The sequence below is a fragment of the Solea solea genome, chromosome 13, assembly GCF_958295425.1.
Source record: "Solea solea chromosome 13, fSolSol10.1, whole genome shotgun sequence".
In the NCBI taxonomy this organism is placed as follows: Eukaryota; Metazoa; Chordata; class Actinopteri; order Pleuronectiformes; family Soleidae; genus Solea; species Solea solea.
The window spans coordinates 21,695,849-21,715,034 of NC_081146.1; the positions used below are offsets into that span (position 1 = coordinate 21,695,849).

General features: G+C 41.3%; 2 protein-coding genes across 4 annotated transcripts; one reads left to right on the forward strand and one right to left on the reverse strand.

Annotated features, from left to right (window-relative positions):
* Positions 1 to 1,380: 1,380 nt before the first annotated feature.
* On the forward strand, positions 1,381 to 12,820 carry pomgnt2 (protein O-linked mannose N-acetylglucosaminyltransferase 2 (beta 1,4-)). 2 transcript variants are annotated; one of them, XR_009242013.1, is made up of 3 exons: positions 1,381 to 1,723; positions 7,918 to 11,353; positions 11,429 to 12,820. XR_009242013.1 is itself a non-coding variant. In XM_058648355.1 (2 exons), exon 2 carries the CDS (start codon positions 8,017 to 8,019, stop codon positions 9,823 to 9,825), a length of 1,809 nt encoding a protein of 602 aa, XP_058504338.1. In that variant the 5' UTR covers positions 1,381 to 1,723; positions 7,918 to 8,016; the 3' UTR covers positions 9,826 to 12,820. The 2 variants fall into 2 exon arrangements, 1 of the variants encoding a protein (XP_058504338.1); XM_058648355.1 differs by having other exon boundaries at positions 7,918 to 12,820.
* Positions 12,821 to 14,572: 1,752 nt separating this feature from the next.
* Positions 14,573 to 18,833, reverse strand: LOC131471677 (radial spoke head protein 4 homolog A-like). 2 transcript variants are annotated; one of them, XM_058648357.1, is made up of 7 exons: positions 18,364 to 18,833; positions 17,198 to 17,420; positions 16,552 to 16,827; positions 15,442 to 15,891; positions 15,209 to 15,353; positions 14,969 to 15,086; positions 14,573 to 14,896 (listed from the first exon to the last, which is right to left on the reverse strand). In XM_058648357.1, exons 1-7 carry the CDS (start codon positions 18,516 to 18,518, stop codon positions 14,668 to 14,670), a joined length of 1,596 nt encoding a protein of 531 aa, XP_058504340.1. In that variant the 5' UTR covers positions 18,519 to 18,833; the 3' UTR covers positions 14,573 to 14,667. The 2 variants fall into 2 exon arrangements, with proteins under 2 accessions (XP_058504340.1, XP_058504339.1); XM_058648356.1 differs by having other exon boundaries at positions 16,543 to 16,827.
* Between the last annotated feature and the right edge of the window lie 353 nt (positions 18,834 to 19,186).

Here is a 19,186-nt window from a genome sequence, read left to right on the forward strand (position 1 = left end):
TGCCTCCATTCCTTCAAACTTCCATAAAATACACACATTTTTAAACTAACCTTCTCAGATGAACATCTACCTAATTTCTGCTTATTGTAATTATTCAAATTCAAATTCATTAGACACTATGGTTTTATCCAGCTATATCAATGAAGCTTTACTTACCTACTTACTCACATACTTGCAAATAATAATAATGATGTCATCAATCAGCTTTGATCTTTATATATTGCCTATATTAATATCATGGTAGGTATCATGTTATCATGGTAATACAATATATGTTATGTAACTAAAGGTATAATTGTCAATTTATACAATTTGAGGATTTGAGGGTCTGGTCTTTACGAAGGGCACGTGAAGGCAGCACATGAGCATCACCAGCAGCTCTGACGTCAAACAAAGTCTTTCAATGGGAGAGGATGTTGAGAGCCTTAAAAAAAAGGATGTTGCGAGTAACAATAAAATAATTAGCTTTTATCTAATTGATAGGAGTGTATGCTTTAGCTTAAGGGAGGCGTTTAAATCTGAATGTTGACATATGAAGTTCGATAATAATGAACTCAAAGAAGGACATGGCGCAGAGTCTTCTACAATTTAATATTCTAATAAATGAACTCGCCAACAACACATGTCATTATCAGCCTCATCACATCTAATGGACATGCAGATTTATTTGTCAATATCCATTGCCAAGTTGTGCTGCTGTGTGAGAGGTCTTCTCAATAGAGAGTGTGCAGTGACATCTTGTGACACACGTGTGTTATTGCACATTTATTATTATATTATGCGAAGGTAATAGATTATACGGCAGCTTGTAGCAACATGTTACGCTTCAGACATTTACATTTTTTGGCTCTATAAAGAGTGTCATGATTTTGCTACGTGTCTATGAGAGGAAGAACAAAATACATTTAAAATAAGTTAAAAGTCGAATTTAAGGCCTTGTAGCCATAATCGTACTGTCCTCTTTAATCTTTCCCTTCAGTATTTCAAAATAAAGTCTAATCAAAACAACTATTCAATTAAAGTGGTAGTGTTATTGAAGAGACATATCCTTTTCTTTAAAATAAGAAATAGCACCCCCTTTTATGTAAATTGATCTGAACCCCTGCCAGTGCGAAGACAGAGAGGAGAGCTTTTATTTTGAAATGTGTAAGTAACGAATGTCCATTGCTCACGCTGGCCTGAGTAGTCATTCATTCATTCATTCATTCATTCATCCATTCAATAAATCATTCAATCAATCAATCATTCATTTACGTGAGTAATGACATGAAGTACACGAAGTAATCAACTTACACTAGGAATGTGAACTTCCGGTAAAGTGTTATGGGAGTTCCGCTACAGATGAACATGTGATATTTCATTTGTTATCGCGAGATCTGAGCGCGGGATCTACTCCCCACAGCGGTTGGTTGTGACCGGACCCAGCAAATGCGAAGCGGTTCCGCTGCTCCGTGAACCGCTGTCCTGAGGCTCTAATAGCCCGATAGCTCGCACACAACACCGCCGAGTCCCGGCTGAACCGTGGCGTGGAGCGTTTCATGAGTGAACACGCCCGTGTGTTTTATCACACAGTCCCGCCACAGTCCGCAGCTGTCCCCTCTTCTTGTGTCCTCTGTTTCTTCTGTTCAGCAGCGTCTCTGCAGCAGCGCTGCTGCTGCTGCTTCAGTGAGCTAACGTCTCAACTGTCTTCAAAGACGACACAACATTGTCCAAGAGAACTGAGGTAAGAGACAGCTCATAAAACACTCTGTTTGTACGTAAATAAGTGAGTATTCTCTCCAGTGTCGAGACACTTTCTGCACACTGACTGTCTCTGGCTGCGCACACACTCGTTGCTGTTCTGCTCAGCAAAGGAAAAAACAGACATTCTCATTGATATTGCGAATAATATCATATATTATGCGTCTTTCACTGATTTCATGAAGTGTGTTGTGTTTCTGCTCTAATATGAGAAAGTCACTTGTTTGTCATGTTTATTAATTATTATTATTATTTTTTTTTAAAATGACTAGCTCAAGCGCTTGACATGGTTAGTTGATCTGGAACTTATAATTATAGTCACCATTGATTACTCTGTCGATTATTTTCTCTTTTTAATAGATTAGTTAGTTGTTGCGCCACATAATGTCAGAAACTAAAGTAAAATTACTGCAACAAATTATTTTCATCATCTATTATTCTCACGATCGTTTTCTTGATTAAATCATTACTTATTTGTTACAAAAAAACTACAAGAAAATGTTAAGAAAAAAACGTTTCTCAAACCTCGACACAATGATGTTTTATGAGGTTGTAATGACTTATTTGTTGTATGTAGCAAATACATCAGAAAATATTTACATTTAAGAGCTATTTTTAATGAATAATAATGATAATAGTAATATTTAATGACTCGAATCAGGTTTGAAGTTTTGGGAAAACACTGATCATCATTTTACTATGTTGATTTTTTTTCTCGATTAATCGAATACTTGATTGGTCCGTTGAAAAATGTTGATTTGTATTCACCACACCTGGAAACGATGATGTTCTCAAATGTCTTGTTTTGTCCACAAACCAAAATGATTCAGTTTAAATGATTTATTTGTCATAGGGAGCAAAGAAACCAGAAAATATTCACATTTAAGGTGAAAAATCTGAAAAACGGTTTAATCGATATAGAATAGTCATTGCAGTCTTACAGACAACTAATTGATGTATCGAGAAAATGTTTTACTTTGTAAAAGATGCCTCTCTGTATACAGAACAAAATCTGTACACAGGCTCCTTGGACAGTAGGACCAAAACTGTATGTTCACCCTGTTTTAGTTATAGTTTAGGTATAGTAATAAAATAATAATAATGATAATAATAGTATAGCACTTCTCAAAAAAGACCTGAAATAAAAGCACAAATAAATAGGAACGCAGTAATAAAATAAATTAAAGAATATCATTAGTTTACATTAATTACATTACATCAGTATTTTACACAGTATGTATCAGAATGTTACAGTGTTTGCGTGTATTTTTTTATTATTCCATCCATTTCCTGGCTTTTGTCACAACAGTTGTCCAAGGATTACTCTCCATTACGCTCTAAGATGCTGTTACAGTGAGCAGGCATCAACTGATATTTTTTACAAACCAACACACAGAAAAACACTCCCACTGATTTAATTAATTGATTGAAGATCTATTAACACATTACCTGTTGAAGGCCTAATGTATACCAAACACTGTGGTGTTCATTTTCGGGACACAAGACAAAAACAAACATGTTTTATTGAATTCATTCTTTTGCAGTGCACTAATTAGTTTGTGCAAATGAAAACAGACTCACAGGTTAACCTGCCCTGACAAGCATCATAGCATCTGCATAATAATGACACCAGTGCTGAGAAGATGAAAATAACACAACACTGCCGTGTGTGTATCCTGTTACTATTTATAGTCGACCAGCTCCCAGACGAGATGTTACTTTACATCCCTGGAGTTCATTATACTCTTCTGTGTATTCTCTGACTCAGATGAAATAAATATACACACACACAGATATCTGCTGGAATTACAAGAGTCTGTATTAAAGGGACAGGAAGTGTGGGTGGTAGAGGTTCTCATACATAACCAGTGTGTAACATACATAGACGAGAGACGGGAAGAGCTGATATATATGATTTACACACATCCCTAGTACACGATGAATATTAGCTGAACATCACACCTGGATTATTCGTCCTTCATTGTCCCCCTCCCCCCCTTTGTGTCAGAAAGGAGCATTGACACAAAGTCAGATCTTGTGTTCCAGAGTGTGAGCTCGCCACATTATTCTCTCTTTAATCTGCATTTCTGCTCACGTCTTTTAGAATGATTCAGATTTATTCTGTGCAACTTTTCCTTTCCTTGCTGAAGTGAAATGTTGATAAGTGTGTGAGAGGCCTCCCTGTGAAAACTGGCACCTTCTCAAAGGAGAAGTTCTGTCTCTTAAAATAACTGATATTCATGTTCATTTCCACATCTTCTTCTGGCTGCTGGGCAAAATTGACTCGCATGGCTTTTTCAAACTTTCACAACGCATGCACCTGCACAGCATGTGGTTCAGTGCTCCGTTAGGAAAACAAATTATGCATCAGAGCGACACATTTAGAACACATACTTCAAGAGGTTGGTGCAGGAGATGCATCAAATCTTCAGCCCTGTGTCTTCTGTGGCACAGTGAACTTATACTAATAAAAAAGTAAATAATAAATTCCTCACTCCATGTAACAAAGAAATCATTACAACTGACAAAACAAGACACTCATATATTATCATTGGGGATTTCCTACAATATCATCATATGATATGTGATATACCAAACATATTGGATTACACAGTTATGTGGAAAAATGACCATATCCCACATGAGTTTTAATTGAAAAAGCTATAAAGTGAAATATGGGGTTCCACAAGGTTCAATGTTAGGTCCTATTCTTTTTAATATATAAATCTGCCACTTTGGGGTGTCATCAGGAAACATGGCATTTATTTCCATATTTATGTTGCCGTGTCACCTGATGACCAAGGCCATATTGATTCTCCCTTTTAGCTGTATTTTAGCTATTAAATCATGGATGGCAAAATGTTTTTCTATAGCTCAACCAGTACCAAACAGAGGTTTTAGTTATTGGTAATCAATTAAAAAAAAAAAAAAAAAAAAAAAATGGCTGTTTCTCGCCAAAGCAAATGCAGAGACGGTAACTCATCCTTTTATCACCCGTAGGATTGATTATTGTAATATTCTGCTTTCTGGTCTTCCATAAAAGAACGTAGCTCATGAACAGCTATTGCAGAATTCAGCTGCTCATCTGTTGACGATGACCAGGAAAGCACACGTCACAACAATCCTTGGCATTGAGTTGCTTTTACCCTATGAACCTTCTAGAGCCTTCAGGTCTTCTGGTTCTGGTCTTTTAATAATCTCATGGATGAAAAGTAAAACTCACAGTGAGGCAGCTTGTAGTTACCATGGCCCACGTTTATGGAACAGACCTTCCTTTTTATTCTGCCTTTTAAATAAATTTCTGTGCACTTTTTGCAATAATAATGTGCTATATAAATGAAGTCTGACTGATTGATTGATTCTCTGGTTACTGACGTTTTCTAAAATGGATAGTGTCAGCGTCTTGAAAGCACTGGCAGACACTGTATCTTCAGCCTTCGTATTCTGTGTCTGTCCCTTTCTGGAACATTGCCTGTTGTCCGGAGGCAGTGCCGAAGTGCTGTGCTATGCTGTTTTTAGAGGATGTCCTTTTCAATTTGTTCCTCTGTGTGGGTCTGTCACTTCCACACAAACACACATTGTGTAGATTTCCCACATCCACCTCGTTTTATTGTGCCTAATGGGAAAAGACACTATCTAGTGCAATGTAGTTTAAAACCCTGATCTCAGAGCTGCTGCATTTCAGAGAACAGGACACATGTTATCATGTGGCAAGCTATTAACATACAGTGGATGTGATGTGTCGTAAGAAATCAAGGGCGTTCTATGCCTCTCACTGCCATTATGTCATTATGAAGCAGCTTTTCCCCTCCTCCTTATTTTCACCTCTGGCACTGCACTTTACTTGTGTAACCACACACAGTGTGTGTGTGTGTGTGTGTGTGTGTATGTGTGTACCAGGTATTACTAATGTTGTGGGGACCAAAACCTGTTTACACAGTCACATTATGGGGACTTGTCCTCCTTGTGGGGACAAAAAGCAAGTCCCCATAACGTAAATTACTACATTTTAAGGTGAAGATATGTTTCATGGTTAGGTTGAGGTTAGGGTTAGGGTTAGGGTTAGGATTAGGATTAGGCCAGTAGTAATTGTGGTTAAGGTTAGAGTAAGTCTCCAAGAAATTAATGTAAGTCAATGCAATGTCCCCTCAAGTCATGAATGTCGAACGTGTGTGTGTGTGTGTGTGCGTGCGTGCGTGCGTGCGTGTTTAGGACCTTTACTGGCAGAAAGTCTGACCTTGTCAGCACCAATAGCCCTCATGGAGACCAAAATCTTAGTCCTAATGAGGCAGAACCTTATTTCTGAGGAACTGGTTAAGTTAAGGGCTAAGATTTGTATTGTGGACAGGTTAGGTTTAAGGTTAGACATAAACTTGAGAGAAAGGACATGATGCTCATGTTTGTAGAATCAGAGAATAGCACATGGGTTTCATAGTGCCACCCTGAAGACGGGCTGGTCAGATGGACATTGATGTCGTCAAATGACAGAGGCTGACAGACATCTGTGTCGGGTCACCACTGTGATGCCATGCCCCCTTTTCTGTCACATACTCAGTCACTAATAGATGGACCAACTGTTTTGATTGCAAACTTGGAGACATTTTGTGTTACAGCAGCACGATTATGTCAGGTCAGAACTCAGAGGAAGTACTTTGTAATCAAACTTTATTGATTCTGATCTTAGTGAACCTCTTCTCAAGTACAAAAATAATCAGGCTATGAAAATGCTACGATAAACAAAAACAAATTACTCTACAGGAGGCTAAACTACAGATAACGTAACAGGTTCGAAGTAACAAAACTTATCAACAAAAAAACTCACTTGAAAACGAGGGCATAAAATCAGAACCAAGGCAAGGAGCGTGGACAAAGGCTGGATGTGGCATGAATGATGACACTCTGGCACAGGGAGATGCAGAAACTAAATACACATGAGGGTGGGGCAACAGGTGTAAACAATCGGGGCAATCAAGGGAGGTGATCAGGCTGGTAACAGGAAGGGCAATAGGTCTGAAATGAGAGGAAAGTTACTTTCAAAATAAAACACAGGAAGTCACAATATACATAACAGGACCGGTCTCACCTCGTTGTGACAGATTTCAGGCACCTCAGGTATAAAATGTAGAAAGATATAAGACATGGAATGGAAAATCTAAATAAAATATTAAAGACACCATCAGAATACATGTGTAACATAACTGTGTAATTCAATTGGGAAGTAAAGGAGGAATTATTGTAGAGAAACAGAGAAGGTTAACTCCAGTATTGGGGGATGGTTAAATACGAGCCGATTCAGAGCAAGGCCACAACTACCTCTACCCTCCCACAGCCCCTTAGCTTTGGCTTTCCAGGTCTCTCATTAAAATGCACTGGGCTCTCCAGGCTTGCCTATAATGCCTGTCAACACACAATCAGGGTGCTCATCATTTCCAAGGCAAACCGATACCGGCTCACTGATCTCACATGGGAAGCCTGGGTGTCAGGTCTTCTTGAACCTGTTTCATGTGGGCCAACGAAGAGTTTATGTAACGTGTTCAAGGACAGACAACGGTTCAGTTTGAGTTGATGGATGATGCCGGTGTCCGTCATCAGCATGCTAGCTGCCTTGACTTTGCGGGCAGCTGCTGGCTGTGAGCTGTTTGATTTAGTGTCTGTCAGTAACTCGCTTGTTCTCTCAGTATGCAGATGAGTACTGTTGTTCCTTTTATCTGTGCCGCTTCACCACTTCATTTTTCTTGTTATATCGGCAAAAGGTGACAAACATAGGAAAGAATTCATACACCAAGGAAAACAACCACGGTTCACTGAGGTTGTGTTGCTCACATAAAGAGCACTGCAGCATTGTAATGTTAAACTGTTATGATTCCAAACTTGTGTGCGTACATTTTTAATGTAAACAAATGTCTGTTGCATTCAAATCGGTGTCAAATGAGCTCACACAACACTGATAAAACCTAGTATCAGTTCCACATGACTTCCTCGGTTTTTCAGTGATTCATTTTATGAACACTCCCACACTGCAGCTTTAATTATATCAATGTATTTTCTTCCATACCCTGTGCTGATAATCTGAAAATCACTTTAAATAAGTTTTTGAGTTGTCTCTATGGTTCATTTGTTCATCTAATTTATCCTCTCTTCTTTTCCCTTCCTTCTGTGCTCCGCCCTCTCCCTCAGTCCTTCCTGGTGGCAGATGTCTCGTTGCTCCCCTCAGAGGTCAGAGACCACTTGGAGTCAGGAGGCGGGGCTTCAGCAGCAGAGACGGCAGTAGCAGTGATGCGGGCTTCGGTGTCAGGCTGCAGGATGAGCATTGGTGCGCTGCTTAACGGGCTGCTGGTGTCAGTGGTCGCAGCTATGCTCTGGAAGTATTCCCAGCTGAGTGAGCATGCTGCCCTCCTGGAAGAAGAGCTGCACATGACCAGACAGTCCCAGGAGTTCTCCCAAGCCCACATTGATTACCATGTTGCCCTGCAGGCTCTCCAAGAACATGGAACCCACATGGTCTGCACTGGAAAGATGCACACTGACCGCATCTGCCGCTTCGACTACCTCTGCTACTGCTCCGAGGCCGACGAGTTCATATTCTTCCACTCAAATTCCTCTGTCATGTTGCCTAACCTGGGGTCTAGACGCTTCCAACCTGCCCTGCTGGACTTGTCGTCAGTTGAGGATCACAACACTCAATACTTTAACTTTTTAGAGCTCCCAGCTGCCGCTTTAAAATTCATGCCCAAGCCTGTATTTGTACCAGACGTGACGCTGATCTTTAACAGGTTTAATCCTGATAACCTGATGCATGTGTTCCATGATGACCTACTCCCAGTCTTCTATACCATGAAGCAGTATTCAGACTTGGACGACGAGGCTCGCCTGGTGTTTATGGAGGGCTGGGGTGAAGGTCCGCACTTTGACCTGTACCGGCTTCTCAGCAGCAAGCAGCCACTACTCAAAGAACAGCTCAGAAACTTTGGCAAGCTAATGTGTTTTACCAAATCGTACATTGGCTTGTCCAAGATGACCACCTGGTACCAGTATGGCTTTGTTCAACCGCAGGGGCCTAAAGCCAACATTTTGGTTTCAGGGAACGAGATTCGGCAGTTTGCTCGGTCCCTGATGGAGAAAATGAACATAACCACAGTGGAGGAGGCCGAGAAAGATGGAGGGAGTGCTGAAAATGAGAAGGAAAAAGACAAAAAGGATGATTACGTTGTTGTGTTTAGTCGTTCGACAACAAGGCTCATACTAAATGAAGCAGAGCTAATAATGGCACTGGCCCAGGAGCTCCAGATGAGAGTGGTCACAGTGTCCCTGGAGGAACAGTCTTTTCCCAGTATTGTCCAGGTGATCAGTGGTGCCTCCATTTTAGTCAGTATGCATGGAGCTCAGCTTATCACATCGCTCTTCCTCCCCAGGGGAGCCACTGTGGTGGAGCTGTTCCCATTTGCTGTGAACCCAGAGCAGTACACACCGTACAAAACCCTTGCCTCCCTTCCTGGCATGGACCTTCACTATATCTCGTGGAGGAACATAAAGGAGGAAAACACCATCACCCATCCAGACAGACCCTGGGAGCAAGGAGGCATTGTTCATTTGGAGAAGGAGGAGCAGGAGAGAATACTGGCCAGTAAGGATGTTCCAAGGCACCTGTGTTGCCGCAACCCAGAGTGGCTCTTCAGGATCTACCAGGACACTTTGGTGGACATCCCTTCCCTCCTAGAAGTTCTCTTAGAGGCCAGAAAGACCAAGGCCAACTTTAAGAAATCAAAGCCAGCCAGCACAGTTCACCCAGGCCGAGTCAGAGAACCCCAATGTCAGACCTCAGTACAAACAAGGCATGAGGCGAAACTCACAGTCTCCTGGCAGATTCCCTGGAATCTCAAATACCTGAAGGTAAGAGAGGTGAAGTACGAGGTGTGGATCCAGGAGCAAGGAGAGAACACCTACATGCCTTACATCCTTCCCCAGCAGAACTACACTTTCTCAGAGAACATTAAGCCTTTCACTACCTACCTGGTGTGGGTCCGGTGTATCTTCAACAAGAACCTCCTGGGACCATTTGCAGATGTTCTCATGTGTAAAACCTAAAACAGAAGCGCTGCCAGTTTGTTGCTGTTGAGTTTCACACTAAAGGTTGAGCTGCGGTTATTCCAGACAATCAGATTTGATCAGTGGCCTGCTGGAATACAGTTAGTCCAGAGGAGGTTGGAGAAGGTTCTGTCTTGTTGTTATAGATGTACATGGAGGCTGTTGAACTCTAAAGAGAAGTGTGTTCTTACTCTGCACAGAGAACACAGCGAATGACAGACGACTGAGTCAGAACTAGATGGCAACAGCCATTAACGAATGGAACAATTCACATCCCTACGAAAGAAAGTGCTAAACCACGTCAAACCAGAAACAGATTTATTTATGTGCAAAATAATATATAACATTTTTTTTTTTTTTTTTAAGTATTAGTCAAAAACACTGGCTCTTTAACTTTTACAGTATGCAATGTAGCTTTTCTGTGGAGAGCGAGAGATTTTAGAATAGAAGGGATTTTTGTAATTGTCCAATGTCACATGTGTGTTGGATACCCGTGTGGCTTGTTTGGCTTACGTTTCCTACCTAATATTAAACGACATGCAGCATTATTTTCAGAACTCAGCCAATGCCAAAGCAGCTTTTACAACATTGTTTCCGCCTGTTTGACGTCATTCTTGCCATTCGACACGATCAGTCATATTTATAGTTGGGAAAACCTGTTTTTTAAAATTGTTGTGAAGGATTTGTAGAGAACAAGAGTTTCTTAAAAGGATAGTTTACGTTTTTTGATGTAGGCGGTACTCGACACATAGTGGGTGTCTTGCATACAACTGACTGCTGTGCCCTCAATAGACTCTCATTCGTTATAGACGTCTTACTCTACCAAAGTCCATAGAGAAAATCATTAAAAATTTCAGCCTGTGGGGACAGGCATGTGTCACTTGGCTAAATTTCAAAATCATATTCAGTGATTTACTGATGGAGGCAGGAGTGGATCAACAGCTCCTCTCCGCCCTACTGTGAAAAACTAATAATAATTTTCTCTATTCACTTTGGTACAGGGGAGAGAGAAGTTTACAAAGTGACACAAACTTCACTTTCCTGTTGGAAAAGGTTTTCTTCTGGTCCAACTAAGGGGCAAACATATTCTTTAAGTGGTGTACAATTAAGCTGTCTCAGACCTGGTTCACACCCGACACGTTTTAAAGTTGAGCGTTCATGTTAACAGATGACAGTGTTCAGTCATCAAAAGCAGTCTCAGGCTGCTTTTGAGTTTTCTGCAAAAAGAGACCTAAAAAATATCTATGTCAAGTGATATTGACATTCTAAAAGCATGATTACATAACGTTGACACCACACACGTCGTTTTAGTGTCTAGACTGAATCTGAAAAACATAAATATATCTTTTAAACTATTTTAGCACAGGTGAAGATTCTCTCTCTCTCTCTCTCCCTCCGTCTCCCTGCATCTGAGGAAACAACTGATGTTTTCTGTCAGAGATGAATCAGACGTTGAAGTCATCATCATATTCGCAGGCGAGACGCAGAGCGAGACCGAAATGCAGCAGACAAACGGCGCGGTGTGAACGTGGCAGCGGCGCACGAGCCTGGTATCCAGTGAGCCTTTATTTTCGTAGCAGTTCCATGAGCAGGTAGAGTGCAGAGCGCAGTCAGTTGTATGTGAAACAAACAATGGATCATTACCACATACATGCACACTTCTGCAAAAGTATCCCTTTATTCTCCCTCTAATTAATGTTTTGGTTCTGTTTTGTGTAAAAAATGAAGAAAAATGTGTTGTAAATACGCACTGACGGGCACTGATTACCAGTGCGGTGGTTATTATTTACCATGGAGACTGAATCTGTCACACTAACCTAAAATTATTATTATTATTATTGTTATTGTTATTATAATAAAACCGGTCCTTCCTGTAAAGCAGCAGAATGCAGAATAGGTATTGCAGTTTGTGTTTACTTTCCTAATAATTAATATTTTCCTGCTGGTCCAAAATGACGTCCACCCCTGGGATTTAGCTTGAAATAGGGCTGCACAATGAAGTTCAAGCATCATCACTGCAGCATAACCTAAAATTAGGGTTACAACTTGAATCTTTTGGTTATTTTCTTGATTAGTCGTTTGTTGCTGTTTCCTTGTCTTGTTTCATCGACAGATTTTAAATTTAACATTTAAACAGCAGAAGTCACAGAACTTAATAATAGATTCTGTGCGACAAGCAAAAATAAACCACCAGTCACATTATCAGTTTCACTTTTATAACTCGAGAAGCTCCCAACACTGCAAGCAGATGTAATGAACTTGAAAATGAAAGATCGTGTGGCTTTTCTTAACCTATTTTGTCCCTTCATTCAGTCCCCTGATGTGAAAATGAAGCTGATTTAATATTATGCTCCGCGGCCCCCTCTCTAAATTCAACGAAGACTGGGTTCCACAATTCACAATTACTACAATCATCCTCGAGTGATTCAAGTCATTGGCTGGAAAATTGCTTTATTTTATACCTCGAAATATAAAGTTCAGCTTCAGCTGTTTCGTAGAAATATACAGTATACAATACGTCAATGTCACCCCCACCCCCCACCCCAGTTTTGTGCAGTCCTATTCTGAAACAGTCGTGTAGCGGTGAAAAAAAAGGGTCTTTTTAGATGTGTGAATATGGAGGTGTATGTTGTACAAATGTAGCAAGAGAAACTGTAAGGAATGATGAAAGTAGACAATACACTGCCACTAATTTATTGTGTTCTATTGTGCCATTATCATCATAGTATCATTCGTGTCGGGGCTTTTTTTTTGCCCAGTTCTCTTGAACATTACAGTACCTCATTGTAATTTTAATGGATTTTGCCACGTGCTCCTACTTTCTGTTGCCGCCTGACTGATATTTTGTGTCATGCACGTTTGTCAGGTTGTAGTGTACATGGTTATTTTTGAGCCGCTGTTGTCTGTCTGTGTGTGTATGTGTGTGTGTGTGCAGGATTTAATGGTTTAGATATGTCTGTGTGTGTGTGTGTGTGTGTTGTTGGTTAGATTTCTGTGTTCAGAGATCAGTGAACAAAGAGTGTGGAGAGTCTCTGTTTTCTACGTCGGCAAAATAGTTGTTTCTTTTTCAAATTGAATAAAGAAGCTTGTTTCCTATATGTGGATCTGTTTTGTTGCATCCGTTCATTTGGTTTAAATGATCACGCAAGACTCAAAAGTTGCAAAGCACATTTCCGGTTTTTATTTGCACATCCCACAAATACTGGCAGGGAGCGAATGTTAATGCTAACAATGCTCATCGTAAAGCGTGTTTCTCTTTAGACCAGAATCAAACTAACCCTAACCCTAACCCATCTATTTTATCCACATTTTAAATATTAAAAAAACAACAGTTATCGTTACATTGGTCCCTCTGCTGTTTCATCTCCATACTACTACTGCCAATACTTAAAATATTGAACTGTGTATATACAGTATACTATATATCTGTATTTACAAAATCCAGCCAAAAGCCATTTTATTTGGCTTTTTGGCTTACAAATAATTGTTTTCATGTTGAGACTGAATTTCATTGGGACATATTGTGGTGTAGTGGCTATCACTGTTGCCTCACAGAAAGAAGTTAACTGGTTCCAATCCCAGTTTGATTGAGGGCTTTTCTGTGTAAAGTTATCTCCATGGGTGCATCATGGGTTTTCTCCAGGTTCTCCGTTATTCAAAAACATTTTCTACTGTTTTATCCTCCACAGGAGGGGTCCCATTCTCAACTGACATAGGGCGACAGGCGGGGTACACCCTGGACAGTGTCCATTTTACCTAATCCCCATATTGCATGTTTTTGGAGTCTGGTAGGAAGCTGGAGAACCTGGAGAAAACCCTCGCACGCACGGGGGGGAACATGCAAACTCCTTGCAGAAAGGCCCTTGTTCCAACCGGGAGCTCAAACTCAGGTCTTGTTGCTGCAAAGGCAAGAGTGCTAACCACTACACCAACCGTATTGGCCCAGTCCAAAAACATGCAGAGGTTAATTGGACTCTCTAATTGGACCGTGAATGTGAGAGAGAGCGGTTGTTCATCTATATTCACCGCCTTTCAGCTGGGATTGGCTTCAGTTCCCCTGTGACCCTCAAGTGGAGGCAATGAGTGAGAGTAAAGATAAAACACTGAAACCATAGAAACAACAATGGTCTCCTTTCTCTCGTGTTATTTCAAGTAGTGTTAGAACAGCCTCCTTGTTGCCATGATTCTGCTCGGACTGGAACTTTTCTGTTCTCAATCCTTTCTTCCTCCTACTCATGTTGCAGCCCATTTTAAATACCCAAAGTCTTCTGAGGACAAAACAACAAAAGCTTAGATCTCAACTCTGACTGACACACAGGATCATAAGATCATGTATTTACATACATGTTATTTATTTTACCATCATTTTCAACCTAGAATCAGGCCTCTGCAGTACCCTGAGTACAAAACAGAGCTTTCTGTAAACTATGCCTAAAGTGTTCATAATAATCAATGCACATGATGAAAGTATCTATTTGCAAAGCATTAAATATCAGTAAAATTTAAGTTAAATTGGGAACATTTAAAACCTTTTATATTTGTTTATTTTTATTAACCCTTTCACAGCCAACATGCAGTACCTCCTCGTCCCACCAGGGGGACGAGGCTCACATTGTGGGTACAGGAGAACTATGGTGGCAATTCAGAAAGCATGAAAAACACAAAAAGTCCTCCCAAGATTCTGTGATTTGTCCATTCTGTTTTAGGTAAGAGATAAAAAAAACAAACAAACATAAATATTAACACTGGACCTTGAAGTAAATTTGCTATTTTTTTTTTTTATCAGGATTTTGGGCAAGTCTTCATTCTCATGCTGCTGCCAAAGTTCCAATAACATCAATTTTAATAGTCGGCTTCATCCGACTCTTCCTCGTCTTCTGAGTCTTCCAGGTCCTCCTCCTGCGCCGCCAAGGCTTCCTGCAGAGCCCGCTCCTCCTCCGCTGACGGGTCCTTTGCCTCTGTGATTTCCTCATCGCCAACATATTCTTTCTGTGGCACGGGGGGGACCGGTGGGCTGTACCCGTCGCCTGCATTCTTCAAACCCCATCCAACGTATATGTTCTCAAACTTCCTGATTGAAGAGACACAACCACATTATATCATTGTGACCAGAATAACGGCAGATCCTCATCTTTCTACCTACTTCCCACAAGCATATGCAAACGCGCCCGGCCAGAGGTTGGAGCGCAACACAGCTGCTGCATGCTGGGAGGTGAGAATGGAGGACAACTTGGACGTCCAGGGAGGCGTGTTGAATACCTCTGAGAGACAGGGTAATGAAAAAAGACTTAGTTTCCATCTATAGCGTCAGCAACCTTTAAAAAAAAAGAGATGATATTCTGTCTATGCATCCAGGATGGAAGGGAAATGTCCAAAGACTAACCTGCATCTTGGCTGAGGGGAGTGAGCAGAGGAGGCCCAACTTCTGGCTCCGGCTCATCAGGCTCCTCATCTGGCTCCTCAACCTCTTCGTCCTCATCAGCTTCTTCTTTTGCTTTCAAAGCCAAGTTCAGCCAAGTACAACGACCCTAAAGCAGACCAGACTCACATGTTGAACGAGCACACGCACAAACACCGGACGAGAAAACAGTCCCGCTGTGCTCAGACCCAGTGTACCTGCGGCAGGACGTGCTGAACGTGATGCACCCACGTGGACAAAGACTCGGCCATCTCGGTGGGCGGGATGCCCTCGAAGTCGTTATTCACGTCGTAGCTGTCTTGTGTCGCCTCGCCTTCCTCGTCGTCCTCCTCCTCCATGATCAGAAAGAAGCCCTGCGGGCTCACGTGCGTGCCGGCAGCGATGCGAGCGATCTGTGCTCTCAGATAGTTGGCCTCGTTCCCCGGGAACGGAGGGTAGCTCTCAATCGGAGCGTCCATCTTCCCGGTGAAGAATTTGCGGATCTGGCGAGCGACGGTGATTTGTGCGGGAGTGACTGATGGGAGCTTCACCCAAGGGAGACCAGGCTCTTTACACACATAGTAAAGAAACTTGTTTGCACCTGTTCCCACGATCTCCTTTGGGACCGCTGGTGGGGGTTTGTAGGTCGACTGAGGAAGTTGATCCCTCTGCCAAAAAAACCCAAAAACAATTGAGTAAGAACTAGTGCTGTCAGTTAACGGCGTTGACGCAAACCCATTTTAACGGCGTCAATTTTTTTATCGCGAGATTAACATTGTGCGCTTCGCCGTCTCCAAGCGGGCTCTCCGTATCCAACGCAGCCTGGATCATTTCTCGACGCAACTTCCCACATCCAAGTAATGATGTATGCAGTGTTACCAACCAAGCGGACAGACCCCCGAACCGTAGTAAGGAGACCTCCGAAGACCGCTAGCTCCTTTAGCTCGGATTAGCTCGTTACGGCAACAACACATTAAACCATTAAACCAACCGTCCGTGTTGAAGAACTGCACTTTATTTGCAGCACTGCAGGGTGATACACCACCTCTCTTATTATTGTGTGGCTCTCACAATAAGAGGAATAACTCAAAATATGCAGAAATATGTGACAGAAATATTGTCTCAATAAAAAAAAACATTAGCACAAAGCAAGCCGATCCACTTTTCTATGTTGATAAGCATTAAAATAAATAAAAATAAAATAAAGGGACATTTAGAATAGATATAGATTTTTAGATTAATATTTTAATCGTTTGACAGCACTAGTAAGAACAGTAAGAGACAAATTGTGTTTAAAAACACGGACGTAGGCCTGGTACCTGGCTCACCTCCCCCTCCTCAGGCTCGGCCACTCCCTCCTCTTCCTCCCTCTCACCGTCCTCCTCCTCCTCCTCCTCCAACTCCTTGCTCTCAACCTCCGCGACAATGTAGCTGCTCTCCACTCCCAGAATCTTCCCCCACAGTCGGCAGCGCACGAGCTCCTGAGACTCGACGAGCTGCTTCAGGGCGAGATAGATCCGCTGCAACTCCTCTCTGCCCAAACCCACTCCAGCATGTTCCAGGAAGAAGCCGATCTCACTGATATTAGGCAGAGGCGTTTCCTCCTGATGAGCACCAACAAACACCAGAATAACTTATTACTGTGTAATCGTATCACCTTTAAAATGCTGTTCGGGAATGAATGGTCTACAGTGTAAGTGTATAATGTACAGAGTAGGCTTTTAGCAGTCAGGGTTTGTGTACTATATAATGTGAAAATGACATCACAATGTTCTTTAACAATATTTCACAGAATTTCACAATAAATGCATCTTTGGTGACATGGAACAATGTAACGTTCACAATAAAAGCATATAAATGATGCAAAATTAAACTTTTACTTCAAAAACATACAGAAGTAACTAGTTATAACTTGATATTAAGTGATGGTGCAGTATAGGTGTTTTTAGCATGCATAATTGTTTACGTAAATACCTCCTCCTCCTCCTCTACAGTGTCTCCCGTGTGAGAGAACAGCAGCCGCTGCTGCTCAGCCAGTTGCTCGGCCGCTGTGGCCTGTGGGACGTCCTGCAGGGTGCTCTGCTTGTCCACGTACAGGCTCCGCTTCACGTCGTGGCTCAAATCCTCAATCACGTCCACCGCGTCGTTCGGCTGCTCATCCATCACCTTCATCAGCAGCTGGGTGAGGTGGTCATAGCTGGAATTAAGAGTAAGAGCAGCACCAAATCCTGAGCCGTGGGACCAGAAATGCATCCACAACAGAACTGAAACATGTCTACTTTATTAGGACAGTGTATCGTCGCCATTTCTAGTTTATTTAACTGCTGGGGAAAAACCTCTTTGGTGCTCAAATGGTTGAAGATATATACATACATATATATATATGTATATATATATATATATATATATATAGTATATAGGTATTTGATTTTGGGAGCCCCCCCAAAATCAAATTCAGTTTAGGGCCCCATAAAAGCTTGGGCCGGCACTGGGAAGCCTGCTAATAAGGCTGTTCTGAAGAAATTATACATAAATTGGAATCTACAGAGTTCATAGATGAATATTATATCCAGGGAGTCTGCGGTCATCTAGACACAGAAATGAAGGAAATAATCAAATAAAAGAACAATTGAAAAGAAATAATCTGATATAAGATTAACACACATTTCAAGTGTTTTTGGTTGTATCCAGAGCTTGAAGTTGGCCGGTACTGTCCAGTTCATTATTAGCCTGATATTTTATTTGTGTACCAGCACTTCTTGGTGTTTAGAGTTTGAATACGAGAACAATATCTATTATTACAAGTGTTTTTCATTCATGTTTAGTTATAATATATTCACCGATGTTGCCATATTTGTGTCCTGGAGGACAGCATAATAACAGGACACCTCATAATAAAATGAAGTTTAAACCATATATGTATATACATATATATATATATATATATATATATATATATATATATATATACATATATATATATATACATATATTTTACTTCACTTCAAGCACACACTGGTTGAATCTTCATAAAGATGTTAATATTACAACGTTGCTAAAACAACAAAGCCAGACGTTTGTACAGTAAAGTAAGAAGTGTTGTTCCAGACCAATGATCTGTTGAGCTGCTGTTTACTCACACGTTCATGTTGGTTTTCGTGCTGTTTTTCATCAGAAAAGCCTTGAGTGTAGCAGCTGACTGCATCACTTCGCTCTTCCCCTCCTCCTCCTCCTCCTCCTCTTCTGCCGCTTCTCCTTCCATTGTTTCCTGACTCGGGTCTTTTGTGTCTGTCATTGTCAACTTTGACTCACTGACACAGAAAACTTGAATTTCAATTTCTCTCGATGTTTTACGACAGTAACTGTCTCTTTGTCCTCGCGACACTCACACTGATGTATAAGAGACCAAAGTGTCTTTCATGTCGCGCACCTGTGGAATTACCTCGACGTCATATTTACTTCCACGCAGTTTGACTGACCCACATCACAAAAACATCTGGACAAATGTCCTTTGAAGGTGAAAGTAAAAAAAAAGACACTATAAAAGCCGCGAAACAGTGAGTGGTTACCATGGAGACGACATGTTCAAACAGTTCGTACTGCAGTAAAGCCAGCCTCCCGCCCACACACACACACACTTTGTTTTACGGTATCTTTACTAAACATTACGGTAAGAGGGTGCAATTTCAAAATAAAAGCCCTCTGAAATGGCAGAATTAACAAATATTCCAACCTAAATCCAGACTGTACCCGTGTCCGCAAGCAAATTCTACTTCACCCTGATAGTAGACCATCTCAGGGTGGCCCGCACAAAATATCAGAACATTCTGATGTGGTATTTCACAATAAAGGTCCTCTGAAACTGTCCCAAACTGGGGGTCCATTCGTTCAAATTACTTTTGATGTGGAAATAAACAGTTTTGGCATCAATAACTGTATCATTTACAATAATTTATCATCTAG

What these genes read in the sequence shown, in the direction of transcription:
- pomgnt2 (XM_058648355.1), top strand. Translation starts at nt 8,017, where the DNA reads ATGCGGGCTTCGGTGTCAGGCTGCAGGATGAGCATTGGTGCGCTGCTT.
- LOC131471677 (XM_058648356.1), bottom strand. Translation starts at nt 18,518, where the DNA reads ATGACAGACACAAAAGACCCGAGTCAGGAAACAATGGAAGGAGAAGCG. An exon ending in ACGAAAACCAACATGAACGT is followed by an intron (nt 17,421 to 18,363) that starts GTGAGTAAACAG and finishes TCTTAATTCCAG; the next exon opens with CTATGACCACCTCACCCAGC. An exon ending in TTCAGCACGTCCTGCCGCAG is followed by an intron (nt 15,354 to 15,441) that starts GTACACTGGGTC and finishes GGTCTGCTTTAG; the next exon opens with GGTCGTTGTACTTGGCTGAA.